The sequence below is a fragment of the Phaethon aethereus genome (assembly GCF_964289735.1).
Source record: "Phaethon aethereus genome assembly, chromosome: 1".
Taxonomy (NCBI): domain Eukaryota; kingdom Metazoa; phylum Chordata; class Aves; order Phaethontiformes; family Phaethontidae; genus Phaethon; species Phaethon aethereus.
In genome coordinates, this window is record NC_138575.1 from 126803908 (window position 1) to 126824622 (window position 20715).

At 39.2% G+C, this 20715-nt stretch overlaps 1 protein-coding gene across 1 annotated transcript in view; it reads left to right on the forward strand.

The window, feature by feature from the left end:
• Positions 1-20715, forward strand: part of CFAP47 (cilia and flagella associated protein 47) — a gene marked incomplete at its 5' end in the record, with an annotated part of 409359 nt that overhangs the window by 199031 nt on the left and 189613 nt on the right. Inside the window, 3 exons of the mRNA XM_082014136.1 lie at positions 786-966; positions 17330-17526; positions 20177-20320. Of these exons, the coding sequence (XP_081870262.1) occupies positions 786-966; positions 17330-17526; positions 20177-20320 (522 nt within the window). The remainder of the gene's footprint in view (positions 1-785; positions 967-17329; positions 17527-20176; positions 20321-20715) is intronic.

Sequence of the window (20715 nt, forward strand, 5' to 3'; positions counted from 1 at the left end):
ATGAAACTCTGAGCAACCTGATCTAATTGAAGATGTCCCTGCTCATTGCAGGGAGGTTGGACGAGATAACCTTAAAAGGTCCCTTTCATCCCAAAGATTCTATGATTCTGTGATTATTTCTGTCATGCTATCTTACAGGAGTCAAATTTAGTTCATTAAGAGGTTTAGATGCCTATCTTGAGCTTGCCTTACGTACTGTGCTAATCCTTTAGTAATACGTTTCATGCTGTTGATTAGCAATGTTTTTTACCAAGAGGAGGATGGTATTTGTCCCTAAAATTAATTCTAAATGCTTTGATTTCTAAAATATACTGTCAATATTAAAGTATCAAAGTTAGCTCAGCTAACTATATAGTTATCTCTTGCAAAATATAAAAAATAATTTTTCCTTTTAATGCTTTTTGTTATTCAGAAACTTTATGAAGTAAAAGGGGAAACATCTGTCTACATCTGATACAAAATACATTTTTCTTTTCATGTTTTTTGTCTCCTTTTTTTGCCTTCCCTGAATACCTATAAAAGCTTGCAGCGTGGTTTCTGGGTAGGAGTTGGTTTTACGGTAAATCTCAAAATGCATTGTTCTTAAATGAATGTTTCAGATGCATAATGTCTAAAAAAATTATACAACAGTTTTTATTTAGAAGGATCTCTCAACAATTGCTATATAACTTGCCTAATTACCAATTCAGTTTTAGAATTACACCCTTAAACATGTATAATTTTACATTTCTTAACCTGAAAGTATTATGGTTGTTCATATGTATACATTATTCCTTCACTTGCAGAGACATGCACTTCTGAAACCTCGTGAATTCCCCCCCAAGCTGAAGTGTGTGGATTACAGTGTAGAAGTGAGCATGCAAGAATTCTTTGAGGTTCCTGAGAAGCTCTCTATTCCAGTACTGGCATCAAGCAGAGTTAATTTGAAAGTTCCATCAGCAAAAGACCTTTCACCTCAGAAAATAGGTAAGAATAGAATAGAATAATCTTAAATATGATTAATATGTTGGGTTTTTTTTGTTGAGATAATCTGTATTTTTAAGGTTTTCCTAAATAGATTCAGAAATTAATTTTTCTCTCCATTCTACTATTGATCAAATCCTCAACCTTGTCTTTGTAATCACTACCCATGTTCTATATTGTTAGCTCAAAACAGTGTTTTCCACTTGTCCTTGGTTTGCTCAAAGGCACGCAACCACAGCCAACTTGCTCTAAAAGAGACATTTGTTTGGTTTATTTATCTGACAAATCCTGAATTTGTGCTCATTTCTCACTTCCACTTCTCATCCAGCACTGATCTGTGCTCAAATTGTGTCAGTTATACACATATTTTTTCTCGTTTGCCTCTCCTCAGTCAGCCAGAGGGAGGTGTCAACTAATTGTATGCTGTTTTCTCCCCATCCCTCATCAATGAAAAATTGTGCATTATCTTTAGAGTGATCTTGTCAGCTTTGGTCAGTCTCTGTTGCCTCTATTTCTTTTAGTATCTTAAATTTTATAATGAAATATTAATTGCTTTCTTTTTTGCTTGGCCTTTGTTTTGATCCCTCCTTTGCTAGTTGATTGGGTTTTTTTAATGCTTTATTTAAACCTATAAAGCACCTTGGGTTGCAATTCTTCAAAAAATTTGAGAGGCTGAAGGAACTGGAGTTGTTTAGCCTGGAGAACAGGAGGCTCAGGGGACACCTTATTGTTCTCTGTAACAAGTTACAGTGAGGTGGGTGTTGGCCTCTTCTCCCAAGTAAGAAATGATAGGACAAAAGGAAATGGCCTCAAGTTGCACCAGGGGAGGTTTAGATTGGATATTAGGAAAAATTTCTGCACTGAAAGGGTTGTCAAGCATTGGAACAGGCTGCTCAGGGAAGTGGTTGAGTCACCATCCCTGGAAGTATTTAAAAGACACGTAGATGTGGTGCTTAGGGACATGGTTTAGTGGTGGACTTGACAGTGCTAGGTTAACGGTTGGACTTGATGATCTTAAAAGTTTTTTTCCAACTTATATGAATGTTCCTGTGAATGGAGGCAAAACATTAGTCTCATCTGAAAATTTTGTTAACTTCATTATCTCAAGAAGCAGCACTATTTTAGCCACAGTGGTAGCTTTTCTTAGGGTGGGAGTAGCTGCTTCTCTATAGAAATGACAGAGTGCTTAGATTTATGAAGAAAAACAAAGGTGGTCGCACACTAACTAAAATCAATCCTTGGATCAGAATTTCTTAGACTGCAGTAGCAGAAGTGTCCAGCCAATATTTTAAGAACTGCCAACAGGGAATTAGAAGGTAAAAATCAATGCCACTCCACATATTTTCTTGTAAAATAGATCTTGTTAAATAACCTTATCACATTTTTGGCAGTATTACAGACCCAAGAGATAAAAAGAATACGGTATGTTTACCTTACTTCCAGTATGACATCTTGATTAAAACACAAGCCATATAGTTGCATGGAATGAAAATTATATATTGGCCAGATTGAAAAACTCTAGCAACTTTTGTTGTTAATTTGTTGCTGAAGAGTCATCAGAAAGTGAGCCCTCAAGAACCAGCACTTTTTGGACGATGTTAACTACTCTTCATCAGTAATTTAGAAGATTATATAAATTCTTTGTTGAGTTAGCAATTTCCCAGATTTTGTGAAGAATGCTTGCTTGGAATTGCTACATACCTATAAGCTATGTACTTCCAAAGTGCAACCAAACATGTAGTGGTATATGTGGAAAAAAGTCTGCATGCTAAACCAGGTAAGAGACTGATTTTGGAAAACACAAAGAATGAAAGCCAGTACAAAACAAAAAGGGTGATAAGACCATCAGCATTAGACTATAGAATCATAGATCGCAGAGTGGTTTGAGTTGGAAGGGACCCGAAAGATCATCTAGTTCCACCCCCCCTGCCATGGGCATGGATACTGTCCATTAGATCAGGTTGCTCAAAGCCCCATCCAACCTGGCCTTGAACACTTCCATGGAGGGGGCATCTGCAACTTCTCTGGGCAACCTGCTCCAGTGTCTCTGCACCCCCACACTAAAGAATTTCTTCCTAATATCTAATCTGAATCTACCCGCTTTCAGTTTAAAACCATTACCCATCATCCTATCACTACATGCCATTGTAAAATGTCCCTCCCCTTCTTTCATGTAAGCCCCCTTTAAGTACGGGAAGGCTGCAATAAGGTCTCCCCAGAGCCTTCTCTTCTTCAGGCTGAACAACCCCAACTCAGCCTGTCCTCATAGGAGAGGTGTTCCATCCCTCTGACCATTTTTGTGTCCCTCCTCTGGACCTGCTTGAGCAGGTCCATGTCTGTCTTATCCTGGGGGCTCCAGAGCTGGATGCAGGACTGCAGGTGGGGGTCTCACAAGAACAGAGTAGGGGGAGAGGATAACCTCCCTCAACCTGCTGGCCATGCTTCTTTTGATGCAGCCTTATAATCTAGGTTAAAAGTTTTACTCATTATTATGCAGCTATAATAAGGTATACCTACTCTTATAATTCATTCTGCTGGCCATGCTTCTTTTGATGCAGCCTTATAACCTAGGTTAAAAGTTTTACTCATTATTATGCAGCTATAATAAGGTATATCTACTCTTATAATTCATTCTTATCAAACCTGTCTTTTCTATTCTGCATCCTTTTCTTTCCCAATAAATGTTTGACTTTCAATGAAATCAGAGAAGATTAAGAAAGGATTGTGATAAACTTTTCAGCAACTTAATCAACAGGTTTAATTAAGTGGCTGTCATACTACATGGAGCCCCTTTGTTATAGAACAGGATTTTATGTAACCAAGAGGTTTAAGGTACTCTTGACCTATTTTTGTCCTGTAATCCCTTTTTTTTTCCTCTTCATAAGAGTATGGGCTAGGCTAAATGTGGAAATAACATGATATTGTTGTGTTATGATCAAATGCTTGCATATATCTTGTGGATAGACAGCAAAGGCTTCAAGCTTACTTGGCAAATTAAGGCTTTAGATCTCAGGATGCTGATATGTGATTTAGGTTTTCATCAATGAACTCTGATATCTGCTTGCATGACTGTCAGTGTCAAGGCTTATTTTTGTCTTTAGTGCAGTCTTGAGACCACTGTGTTTGTGAGGCTTAGAAGATACTGCTTCTCTAAAGCCAGTAATAGATAGGGTGCTGGCAGTGCCCATTTCTCATCATCACTGGAACTGGGAGGACGACTCTGGCTTCTTTTAATTGTGTTTATTTTATTAATTTTATTTATTATTATGTGCATATTTGGACTTGACCCATGCTGTGACTGGAAGGAATGTTGTGCTGTCCCAGTGGCACTCCGTGTCTTCCTTCTAAAGGTAAAAACATAAGAAACTTTGAATAAAGAGAGAGGTTTTATGGCCCAGAGTTGTAACTTGATAAGCATCCATCTGCCTTCACATATTTATTTTTAGGATAAAACAATAATTTAACATTTAGAACATTTTGCTGTTATTTTGTAAAGATTCATGTTTTAAAGCTATTTCGCTGGGTTGCCAGTGTCACTAACTTTGTAATGCACATATATATTTATAATCTTGATGATTTTTTTTTTTTACAGTTTTGTATAAAGATTTCCTGCCATGCAGTCTTAATTTATAGAACTGTATCTGTCTAAAAGAACATGCTCTTCCTGCAAGTAGGGAGCATGATTCACAGGTCAGAGCTATTATATTATCTTTGTTTAATAGAGTTCATAAGCAGCTTATCTGCTGTCCATTTGCTGCTCCTTTCTCACAGCACAACACTGATTATGGTGGGGAAAGAAGGAAATGACTATGGATCTTTGGGTAAAACTGTGAAAACCAGAACAAAAATCTATCCTATTTGTCTTTTCAACAATGAAGGAATAATAGTAAACTGTAGTAACAACAAAAATAATGATTTGGGTGTTTTCAGTCAATTTATGATAATTAAAAATGTGGCAGAAGAGATGGAAGATTTAGCTTTACAAGTTAGTTTGTGAAAAGCCTATTTTTTCTTTTCTAACATTTACTGGATAGTATAAAACTTTACAGCTTTTTTAAGTGTTTACATGAAGTTGTGGTTTTGAATGATGTCAGGTTTATTTTTTTATTCAGATGATCATAATAATAGGCTTAATGATAGACTGAAAATGTTGTGTCCAAGAATATTTAAATAGGGAATAGCCTCTGTCTGTTCTTTAGCTCCTAGACTATGTTAAAAATTAAGAAGATACTAATATCAGTTTGGATCTTTCTGATGATTTAACAGGCAAAGTACTCTGAATTATTGCGTTATTGAGTAAATATTCCATGCTAGAACAAGAAAGAAGTGGAGTAACATCTGAATTAGGACTATATTGGAAAACCTGTTGAGTTTAAAAGCTGGTTTTTGTTGTCTAAATCTAAAATACCAAGATTCACATTTGTGGTCTTCTCTCTATGCTTGTTCCAAATACTGATGCAATTTTAAGGAGTAAATAAGAAAAAAGTAGTAACACAATTTTTTAACACCTGATAACTAGTTACCAGAACCTGTTTTTTAGTTCAGATTTGGTATAATTTTAACGAGAAATGGACACTAATAATAGAATATGTAAATTATGGATTTTTTGGAGCTCAGCACCAGTGAGAGTAAATCCTAATTGATCTTTGCAGTGATGATGATCATGTGAACTCTTCAGCCATTGTTGTTTCTAGAGGGACTCAATGGAAGTGTATTCTCTTTCCTATTCTCTGTGCATCATCACTTTAAAAGGAAATATTAAAATATGCTACTGTTTGGAAAAGTGGAAAAACAGCTTGTTAATGAAAGATCAGCTTAAAGTTTTAAAGTTCTTTAAAGTTCTGCTAAGTTTTAACTAAGCAGAACAGCTTGCCTGGCAGTTTGGTTTATTTGCACAACATGTTTTTTATACTAAGTAATGGCATGTATCAAAGATAAAATAACACGTGTTGAAAGGGGAGGAAGGGCTTTGTTTTGCAAAGTGATGTCTCTGAAAATGTTTGAGAAATCTGCAAAGTAGCAGAGTACTTATCTTGAAGTGTAAACTAAAGTTTTCAGCCTTATTTCCCACTCTGTTTTTCTGACTTCAGCTCCCTCTCACTCTTTCATTAAGGTATTTTTTTGAAAAATTTTGAAAGCAAGGATCTTTGAATGCATAACTGGAAAAATACAGTGTAGCTATTGAAAAATGCTTTTACTGTTTTATGAAAGAGAGAGTATTACTGGGCCATCACATCCAGTTTTTGTTTTCATGCTTCAGAAAGAAGATTACAAATGAGGAAGGGTTCAGGGAAGGGCTATAGTAATTATTTCAAGGTCTTGAAAGCTTGAATAGCTTGATCCTTCAGTGATCTCTGAGGGAAAGAGATCCTGTTCAGGTTACCTGTAAGTACTTATAAAGAGACAATAAGCCTGACTGTAAAGGGCTCTATGCAAAAAGAATAACACTTTCTACATAACAGTTTTGTAATGAAACAATTTATGATACCTGTAAAATTATGTGAGTATGAGGTTTATCAGATACTGACATAAACTCAAGAGAAACAACAAGCTTTCTACCACTTAGTCTTATGAAAAAGAGAGCAGAAGATACCCTAAGATACATACTTTTGTTCCAACTGTCAGGCTAGGGCTTGATACAAGAATTATTTGGTGAAATTCTAATGTGAAGATAAATGTCCAATAATAAGTCTTTTGGTATTAAAAATGAAATAAACATTTGATGCAGTCAAATTATACAAACAGGGGAAGAAGAATAAAATACTTAAATGATAAAAATGCACAATAGTAAATAGAACTATACATTTCTAGACATCAAGTTGAAATAAATAGACACTGAAAAATCAAAACTAAAGTGAAAATTAGTTGAATGATTAGGGAAAAGAGAAAAATTTTTAGTCTGGGAGATGAAAGTTGGTTATCAGATTTCTGAGTACTCATAAATCAATTGCACCAAAGTTTAACAAAAAATAAGGACTACAATTTGAGTACAAACAAAATTTTGAAAATAAAATTCAGGCATACATAGGATCTTCCCTGTTATAGAAAGGGAAACATTCTACAGATAAATTTGAGCAGTAGCCTGAATAATACAAGATCTATTGCTACCAATATCTAAAACTAAAGCACTGTGGTGTGTATCCAGATATAAGAACAATAAACATTTATCACAGAGTTAGGAAATTTGGGAATTTTCTGGAAAAGGCTGTGACTTTAGATATTGTAACATGACACTGGTGATGGCTTTGGGTAATGGAGAAAGAAATGTGTAGGAATTCCTGAGGTAGAGTGCCTCACATATTTACATGTGACAGTTCATGGGTAGTACAGCATGCCAGTACTTTATAAGAAGGGCTTCCTGTTTATGTGGTTTTCTTCTTTCAAAGTGGTTTTATGCCTGCAATCTTCTACCTTGAAAGGACTTTACATTACCAATCATACTATTAGCAGAAACCTGATAGTAATACCCTGGGACTAGAAGTACTTTAAAGGACAGAAAATATATGGGAATAAATGATTGATGCCAACTGCTATGCAAGAACAATACAGCAGCATGTCAGTACCAGGATATCAATACTTTATATTACACATTTTAAAAGTAACAAAGTACCCACTGCTGTTGACATTTAATGATAAATGTACATCTATATATTATATCAGTAATGATAAATTTGTGCAGTTCTTTAAAATAATGGTAAGATTTTAATTTTCAAATGGATGTGCACCTAAGCAAGTATGTCCTGATATACACTTACTGTATTTTATAAGCTCATATTGTTGTTCAACTTTTCTAAGGCGAGCATGCACCTAGAATGCTTTTAGTCATGGCATGTGGTTAGGTTTCTTTCCTAGTTTATAAAGATAGACATAAAAAACCTAGTCAGGAAAAGAAAACTAAAACCATATTTTTTTGATGGCTAAGTTGAATTATTTTGGCATTAAAATTGTCCAGGAAGTAATAAACATCCACAATGCATTTTCAATGAAAAAGTGTTCTTTAAAATGAAGGATGGTTTGTTCCACCTTGCTATCTAATTCAGATTTAATATCAAAAGCTAACATCACAGTTCTGTTGCCTCTTTACTACAGGATTTGACAATTCTGGCTGCCTGCCATTATACTTGCAAAGAATATCCAAAAAGAACTGTCTTTTTTTTCCCCTACACAGTCAATGGATGAAAAAGCTCTTTCTACAGAATTATCAAGAATTGTTAGAAATTTTCTATTTTCTTGATAATTGTTCCTACAGTTAATTTATTCAGGTTGTTGTGGCTTCTTTGTGGCTTCTGTTAAAACATCTACTGGCTTACATTTTTTCTCTTTTTTTTAAAAAGAAAACTTTCTTCCTTAGAGAATTCTAGATTGCAAAAAGAAAGGAATGTTTATTATCATGTACTACAGAAATCTCTAGCCAGCTCTTGTTATATCTTTTTGGCATTAAACCTTCATTACTAATTTTGCATTAACTTACTATTTTGCAATAAGTGGTATAAAAACTTGGTCTTTGATTCTCATCATGTAATACTTCCTTATGCATTCAGTACACTCTTTTCATTAGTACTGAGGTCTCTCTATGATTGTAGGAAATTTTGCTTAATCTTCCTTCTTTTCTTCTCTGTTGCTTATTTTTTGAAGATCTTGTCTCAGCCACTCCCTTCTTCCAGTTTCAAAATTTTTGATATTTGTAAATTTTGGGTGTATGTTTTTGAGAGATACTAGCTCTGTCTCTGTTGTGATTTTAGATAAAGAGACTGAACTATTACTCTACTGTATTTTTCTCAATGTAATACTTTATAATTTGGCAATCCTTTTTAGTGGGTCTATGCATCAGGTGACTTAAGAAAGCACCTTAGCTTTACTATGTTTCTTAAGTTGAATTAAGCAAACTTTTTACTTGGCAGCATTCCAGTTGCCCATTGTGTAGCCTGCTTGCTTCTAAAGTTTTTACGAGTATTCCTCAGAAATACTAAGGGGCAATGTTTATTAACCAACCCACAAGAAACTCTTTGTTCTGCTTTATTCTAGTGCCACACAGCTCTTCACTAGCTTCTGAATGTGATACATGTGGAAAAAAGAACAAATAAACAGTTAGTAGGTTTTTTAGAAACTATTCTACAAATCTGTTATATTCAGATAAAGCTGAAGAAATTTAGTGAATAAACATATGCCGTAATAGCAAAACATTTCAAAACATATCAGCACTCATTAAGGGATATAAAAAAGTGGTTGCTTTTTCAAGACTACTGAGCAGAGTGATGTTTTAATTCAGATGAGCTCATCTGAAGACCCGATATATAAACAGAAGTCAGAAGAGTCTGGGATATTCACTATGGTTGCTTATTTAACCTTCTAGGAGTCCATACCTGCAAATTCAGTCTTCGGGTTAATTTGACCAGTTATTTGTGACACACACGGTGTCAGAGGCTGAGATAAATTCACTGTGAAGTTTAGCTTTGAGCTTCTAAATAGAACCATAACTGCTAAATAAAAGCTAATATAATGTGCAAGTAGCCAACTAACTGCTGAAGGCCCATAGTTTCCTACGTTCAGATATTAAGCCAACAGATTGTGATATGGAAGAATAGCATTTCTATTCTTGCTCTTTCCCTCCTCCCACAATTTGTAATAGGGCTAATCAGTGATTACTCTACATTATATATGTCACATAATAACTTCGTGACAAAACAGAAAAAAAGGTAATAATTCAAAAATTACCAGGCCATTAATCTTGTCCTTAAAAGAGAGCAAACTAGTTTATTTCAGAGAGGGTTAAACCTGAGGTGCAATTTCTAATATTTTTGATAGCCTTGTAATGTTGAAATATTAATAATGTCATTCTGTATGATTTGTGTCTAGAACTTGAGCTATTTTTTTGAAAAAAAATGAAGTAGTGATGACATAAGTCAACAAGAAACAAGAAAGCCTTAATTTGCTGTTCATTTGTGGAGAGGTGAGAACTGAATACATAAGGAACACCACTTTGTGAAAGAGAATGAGCAGCATCAGAAATGAAATTGCACTTTCAAAATTCAGTAGTTGTCACTGAAGATATTAGAACCATAGAATCATAGAATCTTTGGGTTGGAAAGGGCCTTGAAAGATAATCTAGTCCAACCCCTGTGCAGTGAGCAGGGACATCTTCAACTAGATCAAGTTGCTCAGAGCCCTGTCCAACCTGACCTTGAATGTTTCCAGGTATGGGGCATCTACCACCTCTCTGGGCAACCTGTGCCAGTGTTTCACCACCTTCACTGGGAAAAATTTCTTCCTTACATCTAGTCTAAATCTACCCTCTTTTAGTTTAAAACTATTACACGTTGTCCTATGGCAACAAGCCCTGCTAAAAAGTCTGTCCCCAGCTTTCTTCTAAGCCCCCTTTAAGTACTGGAAGCCTGCCATAAGTTCTCCCCAGAGCCTTCCCTTTTCCAGGCTGAACAACCCCAACTCTTTCAGCCTGTCCTATTCGGAGAGGTGTTCCATCCCTCTGACCGTTTTTGTGGCCCTCCTCTAGACTCGCTCCAACAGGTCCATGTCTTTCCTGTGCTCAGGGCTCCAGAGCTGGGTGCAGGACTCCAGGTGGGGTCTCACCAGAGCGGAGTAGAGGGGCAGAATCACCTCCCTTGACCTGCTGGCCATGCTTCTTTGGATGCAGCCCAGGATACGGTTGTCCTTCTGGGCTGCAAGCGCACATTGCTGGCTCATGTCCAGCTTTTCATCCACCAGTAGCCCCAAGTCCTTCTTGGCAGGGCTGCTCTCAATCCCTCCATCCCCCAGCCTGTACTGATACTGGGGGTTGCCCTGACCAGGTGCATGACCCTGCACTTGGCCTTGTTGAACCTCATGAGGCTCACGTGGGCCCATTCCTCAAGCTTTGTCCAGGTCCCTCTGGATGGCATCCCATCCCACAGGCATGTCAACCGCACCACTCAGCTGGGTGTCACCTGCAAAGTTGCTGAGGGTGCACTTGATCCCACTATGTCATTGATGAAGATATTAAAGAGTACTGATCCCAATACAGACCCCTGAGGGACACCACTCATCACTGATCTTCATCTGGACATTGAGCCATTGACCACTACCCTCTGGATGCAGCCATCCAATCAATTCCTTATCCACCCAACAGTCAACCCATCAAATCCATCTCTCTTCAGTTTAGAGAGAAGGATGTTGTGGGGGATTGTATCAAAGGCCTTGCAGATGTCCAGATAGATGATATCTGTAGCTCTTCCCTTGTCCACTGATGTAGTCACTGTCACTCCATCCTAGAAGGCCACTCGGTTGGTCAACAGGACATACCCTTGGTGAAACCATGCTGGCTGTCTTGAATCACCTCCCTGTCCTCTGTGTGTCTTAGCATAAGTTCTAGGAGGATCTGTTCCATGACCTTCCCAGGCACAGAGGTGAGGCTGACAGGTTGGTAGTTCCCAGTGTCTTCCTTTTTACCCTTCTGAAAAATGTTACCCTTTTTCTAGTCACTGGGGACTTCACCTGACTGCCATGACTTTTCAAATATCAAGGACTCTGGGATGCATCTCGTCAGGTCCCATAGACTTGTGTATGTTTAGGTTCCTTGGGTGGTGTCGAACCTGATCTTCTCTTACAGTGGGAGGGACTTTGCTCCTCCAGACCCTGTCTTGCAGTCCATCCCCTCAAGAGGTGTGGGAAGAGAGACGGCCAGTGACAACTGCATCCTTTGTTAAGTTCAGCTCCAGCTGTGCCTTGGCCTTCCTGACCCAACCCCTACACAACTGGGTGCCATCTCTGTACTCTTCACAGGGTACCTGTCCCTGCTTCTGCTGCCTGTGCATTTCCTTCTTGCCCTGTAGTTTGCCCATCAGGTCTTGACTTAGCCATGCCAGCCTCTTGCCTTCCTTTGTTGATGTCTTACACCTGGGCATCGAGAGCTCGTGTGCTCACTGGAAAGCATCCTTAAAGGTCTGCCAGCTCTGTTCTGCTCCCTTGTCCCTGAGAGCAGTTTCCCAGGGGGTCCTGTTGACTAACTCCTTGAAGAGCTGGAAATTTGCTTTCCTAAAATTCAGGGTCATGACTTTACTCTTTGCCTGCCCCATATCCCTCAGGACTGTGAATTCCACTAGTGCATGTTCACTGCAGCCCAGGCGGCCTCCAATCTTGACATCAGCAAGTAGCTCACAATGCATTGATGACCAACAGGTCCAGTATAGCATCCCCTCTGGTAGGGCTGTCTATTACCTGGCTTAAGAAGTTATCCACATTGCATTCCAGGAGTTTCCTGGATTGCTTACAGCTCTCTGTGCTACTCTTCCAGCAGATGATGGGGTGGTTGAAGTCCCCCAGCAGGACGAGAACGTGTAAGTGTGAAGCCTCCTATAGCTGGAGTAAGCGGGCTTTGTCAATAGGCTCCCCTTGGTCAGGCGGCCTGTGGTAGACACCAACCACAAAGTTCCCTTTGTTGCCTTGGTCTCTGGTTCTTACCCATAAGCTTTCAACCTGCTTGTGGCTATTCTTCAGAGACAGCTCTTCACACTCTATCCATTTCTTGACATAGAGGGCAGCGCTTCCGCCCTTCCTTCCTCGCCTGTCCATTCTGAATGGCCTGTAGCCATCGATAGCTGCACTCCAGTCATTGGATTTGTCCCACTCCCACTAAGTTTCAGAAATGGCAACTAGGTTGTAGGTTTCTAGCAGCACAATGGCTTCCCCTCCTCGTGTTTGTTGCCAATGCTGCGTGCATTGGTGTAGAGGCTCTTCAGCTGGACTGCCAGCTGTGTCACCCTCTTAGAGTTACACACTTTAGTTCCTCTGAGGTCTTTCTCTAGTACAACAGGCTGAGGGGCCTCGCTAGCATCCTGTTCCTCTAACCTCGGTATGTCATCTCACAGCTTGTTGTGGGTGAGCCTGATATTATCTCTCTCCACCTTTGAGTCTATTTTAAAGCCCTGTTAGTAAGTCCCAGAATTACAGAATCACAGAATGGTAGGAGTTGGAAGGGACCTCTGAAGATCATCTGGTCCAACCCCCCTGGCAAGGCAGGATTACCTAGGGCAGGTTGCACAGGAACACATCCAGTCGGGTTTTGAAGGTCTCCAGAGAAGGAGACTCCACAATCTCTCTGGGCAGCCTGTTGCAGTGCTCCGTCACCCTCACAGTGAAGAAGTTTTGTCTCATGCTGAGGTGGAACTTCCTGTGCTGCAGTTTGTGCCCATTGCCCCTCATCCTGTCACTGGACACTACTGAAAAGGGACAGAGATTTATTGACATTGATAAGGTCCCCTCTCAGCCTTCTCCAGACTAAACAGCCCCACGTCTCTCAGTCTTTCCTCATACGAGGGATATTCCAGTCCCTTAATCATCCTCGTAGCCCTCCGTTGGACTCTCTCCAAGAGTTCCCTGTCTCTCTTGAACTGGGGAGCCCAGAACCGGACGCAATACTCCAGATGAGGCCTCACCAGCACAGAATAGAGGGGGAGGGTAACCATTGTTGACCTGCTGGTCACACTCTTCTTAATGCACCCCAGTATACCATTGGTCCTCTTGGCCGCCAGGGCACATTGCTATCCCATGGATAACTTATTGTCCGCCAGGACTCCAAGGTCCTTCTCCATGGAGCTGCTTTCCAGCAGGTCAACCCCTAACCTGTACTGGTGCATGGGGTTGTTCCTCCCCAGGTGCAGAACTCTACACTTGTCCTTGTTCACTTTCATGAGGTTCCCCTCCGCCCAACTCTCCAGTCTGTCCAGATCCCGTTGAATGGCAACACAGCCTCCAGGTGCATCAGCCACTCCTCCCAGTTTTGTATCATCAGCAAACTTGCTGAGGCTACATTCCAACCCTTCATCTAGGTCATTGATGAAGATGTTGAACAAAACCAGACCCAGTACTGGTCCCTGGGGAACACCACTAGCTACAGGCCTCCAACTGGACTCTGCACTGCTGACCACAACACTTTGAGCTCTGCTGCTTAGCCAGTTCTTGATCCATCTCACAGTCCACTCATCCAACCCATATTTCATGAGCTTCACTATGAGGATGTTATGGAAGACAGCGTCAAAAGCCTTTCTGAAGTCAAGGTAAACCACATCCACTGCTCTCCTTTCATCTACCCAGCTAGTCACTCCATCACAGGATGCTATCAGGTTTGTCAAGCACTCTCTCACCTTGGTGAATCCATGCTGACTACTCCTGATAACTTTCTTTTCATCCATGTGCCTAGAGATGACCTCCAGAAGGAGCCTTTCCATCACCTTCCCAGGGATGGAGGTGAGGCTGACCGGTCTATAATTTCCCGGGTCTTCCTTCTTGCCCTTTTTGAAGACTGAGGTGACATTGGCTTTCCTCCAGTCCTCAGGCACCTCTCCCATTCTCCATGATTTTTCAAAAATGATGGAGAGGTGTTGCAACATCATCAGCCAGCTCCTTCAGCACTCGCTGATGCATCCCATCAGGGCCCATGGATTTGTGAGTGTTCAGTTCAGCCAAATGATCTCTAACCCAAACCTCATCGACCAGTGGAGAGTCTTCCTCCCTCCAGGCTTTTTCGCTTATCTCCAGGGTCTGGGATTTCTGAGGAGTAGTCTTAGCAGTAAAGACTGAAGTGAAAAAGGCATTCAGTAACTCTGCCTTCTCTGCCTCCTCTGTCACCAGGGCTTCCACTTCATTCACCAAAGGTCCCACATTTTCCCTAGTCTTCCTTTTACCACTGATATACTTGAAGAAGTCCTTCTTCTTCTCTTTTACTTCCTTCACCAGACTTAGTTCCAAGAGGGCCTTGGCCTTCCTTGTTGCATCCCTGCATATCCTGACAACATTCCTATAGTCCTCCAAAGCGACCAGTCCCTTTTTCCACCTACTGTAGACTCCTTTCTTCCATACAAGTTTTCCAACAGTTTCTTGCTCATCCATGGGGATCTCCTGCCTCCTCTACTTGATTTCTTACTTAAAGGAATGCACCAATCTTGAGCTTTGAGGAGGTGGTGCTTGAATTTTAACCAACCCTCTTGGGCTCCCCTACCTTATAGAGTCCTAGCCCATGGGATACCTCCAAGTAGGTCTTTGAAGAGGACAAAGTTAGCCCTCCTGAAGTCCAGGGTCGCAACCTTACTTATCACCCTCCTTCTTCCTCATTCGATACTGAATGCCACCATTTCGTGGTCACTACAGCCAAGGCTACCCCCAACCTTTATGTCCCCAACCAGTCCTTCCTTGTTTGTTAATACAAGGTCCAGCAGCACACCTCTCCTCGTTGTCTGCTCCACCACCTGCGTCAGAAAGTTGTCATCAATGCACTGCAGGAGCCTTCTGGATTGTGTGTGCCTAGCTGTGTGACCTTTCCAACAAATATCTGGGTGATTGAAGTCACCCATAAGCACCAGGGCATGTGATTTTGAGGCTACTTCTAGTTGTTTGTAGAAGGCTTCATCTACTTCTTTTTCCTGGTCTGATGGTCTATAGTGAACACCCACAACAATATCGGCCATATTAGCGTGCCCCTTGATTCTTACCCATAAACTTTCAACAGATCCTTCATCCCCTCCTAGGCAGAGCTCAATACATTCCAGATGTTTACGTACATAAGGAGCAACACCACCACCTCGCTTTCCTGGACTATCTTTCCTAAACAGAAGATAGCCATCCATGACAACGTTCCAGTCATGTGAGCTATCCCACCCTGTCTCCGTGATTGCAATGGTATCATGGCCCTGTGACCACACCCAGATCTCTAATTCTTCCTGTTTATTCCCCATGCTGCATGTGTTTGTGTACAGGCATTTCAGGAAGGGAGTCGATCGATTGTCACAGACAATCTTCATATTATTATCACCCTCCACCTTCGCATCTAGTTTAAAGCCCTGTTAATCAGCCCACTATCTCTTGGGCAAAGACCCTCTTGCTCCTTTGAGAGAGGTGTCTCCTGTTTGGTGCCAGCATTGCTGGTGCCATGTATGCCATCCCATTATCAAAAAACCCAAAATTGTGGCTGTAACACCAGCCACAGAGCCACGTGTTGATGGACTGGATCTTCCTGTATCTTCCAATGTCACTGCTTTCAACTGGAAGGAGCGAAAAAAAAAGAACCTGTGCCCCAGATTCTCTCACTAACTGTCCCAAGGCCCTAAACTCTCTCTTAATTGTTCACGGGCTACAAATTGCTGCTGCTTCTCCACCCACATGGAAAATCATGTGGGTAGTGGGTAGTAATCTGTGGACCTTGCTAAGCTAGGAAAGTCCTGCTAGCTTGTGAGCAAAGACTATTATATTAGAATAGTTTGAGTACATTTGTCATAAATATAATCAGAAAATAAGCCAAATTAAGGCCGAAGAAGGGAGATTCCACAAGAATTCGTCAGGTGTTCCCCCTCAGGGAGAAGCAATTTGTTTCAGGTTTTATCTGTAAGGTCCTCTTGTGCCATTGCATTGTCTCTGACCTTCCATGTTATCTTTTCCAGCTTTTGGCATTGGCTTCTAACCTTGGAAAACGTGAAAAGAAACAGTCATTGTTACATATAAAACCACAGTGAAGTTTTTACAGCTGCACCCTCATTTAGTTTTTCATGTTTCTTTGAGACTCTTGGGATTGTTGGACTGGGGAATTCTCTTTATGGCCAGTCACTGCTGTTCCTCATGTGCCTGTCCTTTGGAAGGTGTCCTACAATGGCTAGTGAAGGGATTAAAATATTGTGAAAGAGTCTGATCCTTTCTCTAAGAGCAGAGGAGGAAGTCTGCAGCAGACCTGGAAATGTCCAAAGATGGACATTGTATTGCTTCTTTGTATTTGCAACATTTGTATTGCTTCTTCCTTACTCTAGAGATTACTGTGGGGAGTTTTTCCTACATGCTGTGGATTGAGCAAATGGGACTTTTCATGATTTCATGAAAACTTGGACACTGCTGGCATTTTCAGAAACTCAGACTTTCAATCCAAAATTCTGCATAGGCAAAGTCTAATGAGTAGCTCGCTTAAGAGAATTCCAGTCATTGTTTGGGCTACTATTAGCCAAATATACTGTATTGTCTCTGCTATCTCTCATGGTAAGTGTTGACAAAAATATAGTAACAAATATACTTTTTTGGTATTCACAGAAATTCATGTACATTAAACTTTTCTGCTAGATTTGGTAGATCTTTTAAAATACTTCTCTCTGTGCACTACTAAAAAAAGTGGAAAATTTTGTTTAGATGCTTAAATATACCTTTTTTGGATAAATAAAAATTTGTCTATGCTTATATGATAAACAGTCCTAAGATTATATTTTTTGTTTTAAATTGTTGCATGTACTGCCGGAGAGTTTCTCCTACAGTTTATTGGACATCTCTCCAGATTCTGCTTGTGAGTTCAATGTTTCTGAGAAGCTTTACAACACTGCAATTTTTTTGGTTTTGTTTTTAGATAGAAGTGATGCAGTTGAGCTTCCTTTAAAATTCATTTCTCAGTATGCTGGTTGCTACCACTGTCAGATTCTTCTGAAGTCCTCCTGTGATGTTCGTGTCTATGAGGTTGAATGTGTAGTGAATACAGACCATGCTGAAGCAGAGCTTGAATTTCTAACTCCAGCTTACCAGGCAGTGATTCAGGATATTCCAATAGTAAGTTCATTTTACTACTATAAAATAAACAAAGATTCGGGCTTTTTAAAAATTGGACTCTGGATCAATATTGTTAAAATTTACAGTTGTAAAATGCACAATGCATGTAGATACTGACTTGAGTATTATTACTCAAAGTCCATATTGGACGTAAGATAAAGCTTGTTAGGCAAAATAGTTTCTGTCAGTTCTTACAGTAAATTATTAGTTTGATAGGCTTATTTCTAATGTTTCACTCCTGTCCTGACAGTTGTTAATCTGTTATTTAATAATGTTATCACACTGAAAGTGAAAGAAGTGTTTAATCTAGAGAATAAATATATTGTTTCTGAAAAAAAAAGAAAGATATTGAGGAGTTAAATAGAAGAACAAGATTATATATGATTTAAAAAATATGGCAAGCATAGGCAGTGTATCATATATAGTTTTATCATCTCTATTTTGTATGTGAAACGCTTGACACATGAGAAGTGAGACCAGGGAGTGAAGATGGAGAAATATTATCTCCCTCAGAAAATTATTGCTCAAAAATTAGAGAGCTTTTCTGATTTAAAAGAAAAAAATATGAAAAAATAATAGGGAAGGAACTTAAACTGCGAGAGAAAGGGTAAAGATTCTTTAAGAGATAAAAATGGTAAAATATTTCCTGAGATTTGAACTATGGTTTGGTATATGTACTTGATGAAACCTTTTGATATTAGAGCCACTGAAGAATACTAGTGAGTTAATTTATAGAAAAATTATTCTGTAATGTTGTAGGCAAAAGAGTGGGGACAGCTTCAAACAAGGAATTAATGTCTAGGGGAAGACCATACTGCGGATACTCTGTGAAATACTGAAAGTAGGCAAGGAACTAGTTCATTAAGAAAGAAAAAAAAGTACAGAAAATGAAAGGAAATCATATTACAGTGCTATCTTTTCTTACACATAATTTTTAAGACATTCATATATTATTTATTAAGCATTGATTTATTGAATTTTACATTAGCTGAAAAACGGCTGTTATATAACACAGAAAGGTAAGGGATTTTTCCACCTCCTTTAAATAGAGAGTTTTTAAACAGATTGGTTTAATTATTTTGATTTTTTTTTTCCACTTCTGAGTATACCTAAGTATATGCTTTTAAATTTCATGCAGGAGTCATGCTTTTATACTTTTATGTCCTGCTTGTTTTCTTAGCAAGGAAACAAAAAATACCCGAACTGGATCATATACTCTGTGTGTATGTGTGTGTTTGTGGGAAGAGGGAATGTGTATCTATCTCTGTCTCTTTCTATGGAATGCATACACATGGTGAGAAAGTCTGCTCTAAAAGTTATGCCCGAAATTTCATTTTATCCTTAGCATAAGGATACCAGTTAATTACTTTTTTTCTTTCATGTTTTCTGCCAAAGATGATGCAATTGTTGTTATCGCAGAATTGGAGAGCACAGTGATGGAAGTATTTTGAAAAATTGAGGCGCGATACAAATCTCAACATTCCAAACAGTCATTTGTGCTCAACTACTAGGAAATTTACCTCTTAACAATGAAGAATTAAGTAGTAATCATACATATTAATCAAACCTTAGATAAATGATCCTGCAGGTCTCATGCTGTGCCGTGGGATTAGCTCTGATGACCACAGGTGGTGGCTCTTAGTTTCTGGTGAGATAGCTGATCTTAAGGAAATGAGGATTGAAGTATCATCTCTATTCCCCCAAATCCATTGTTTATCTCTGATGTTTATATATAATACTGCATGGATGAAGACCATTATGGGTCAAAGGATTACTTCCTCTCTTCATAGATCAGATCAATCATCTCTCTTTTGACAACGCATGTATTAGCTCTTGAATGCCAGTTTATTTTCTTTTGCAGACGGATGTTAACATTTTTGCAGACTGGATGTTTGGTCATCAGGTTCCTTCACATAGTAGGAGGCTGAATAACATTATTTTAGTATCACTCTTTTTATGTAACCCCCAAGAATGTGTTACAAGATATCTCAGTTTCTACCATAATCAAGCAGTCTTGTGCTACATCTGGATGCAAGACAAACATGTTTCTTAAATAAGCTTTCACACTACTCAGGACAGGCATTTTTAAAAATAGATTAGTCTCTTGAAAGACCAGTTTCTGAGAACACAAGGCTGTAAATACTCCTTTGGAGATGCAGTCTTTAATTCATAAGCCAGACTGATCTTGTAATATAGTCAGTGGCCAAATGAGGCAATATATGCTAGTACACCACATCAGCACTTCAAAGACGTACGCTAAGATTTTGTACAGATGGAAAAGGGAGAGAATTTTGGTAAGCATTAAACAGCACCGTAAAGATGCTTCTAAATATTTATAATGATACTTACAAATTCCATCTTGACTGTTAGCTATATCATGTATATGTTCTTCTAATGAATATTCCTGCTGACAGTATTGCTACTGATAATATTGGTACCAGTACCTCTGGCTGCAAGGAATAAGGGATTTATTATTAGCTTAATTCATTTTTAAAACACACTGTTTTATTCTCCCCAAAGTTGCGCTGAGCCAGTGCTTTGGGAAAATGAGTACTGTGCTCTGATTTGATGACAACTGCAAGTAAAAGCTGAAACGTATGTTAAGAGCTTTAAATGCATAATCTAATTTCCATCTTTACTTTGATTTCAGAGTAACATGTCTAGCCAGGACTGGAAACTTGAAGCAATTTTGGAAGGACAGGGTTTTTATGGCCCTTCTTTAATAAATGTGGGTCTAGGTGAAACAGCTCTGTATCCTCTCATGTTCAAGCCTACATCTGAGTGTGTAACAACGGTAAGAGGGCAATTAGTATCAAAATTTGAAAAGGATGCTTCTGTCAATAAAATTTACATTATTTTCCAAAGTATGAAAGTGCTTAAGCAGTTACTAACATTAATCATCTGCTTGAGACTCAGAAATTGAAAGATTGCTTACTAGCTGAAGTAAAAAACCAAAGGAACTAATTTGCAAATCTTAAGATTAGGTATGATAGATTTCCCCACCACCCTTTATAATAGACTCATAGAATCATAGAATCATGAAGGTTGGAAAAGACCTCTAAGATCATCAAGTCCAACCATCAACCCAACACCACAATGCCCACTAAACCATGTCCCGAAGTGCCACGTTTACATGTTTTTTGAACACCTCCAGACATGGTGACTCCTCCACTTCCCTGGCAGCCTGTT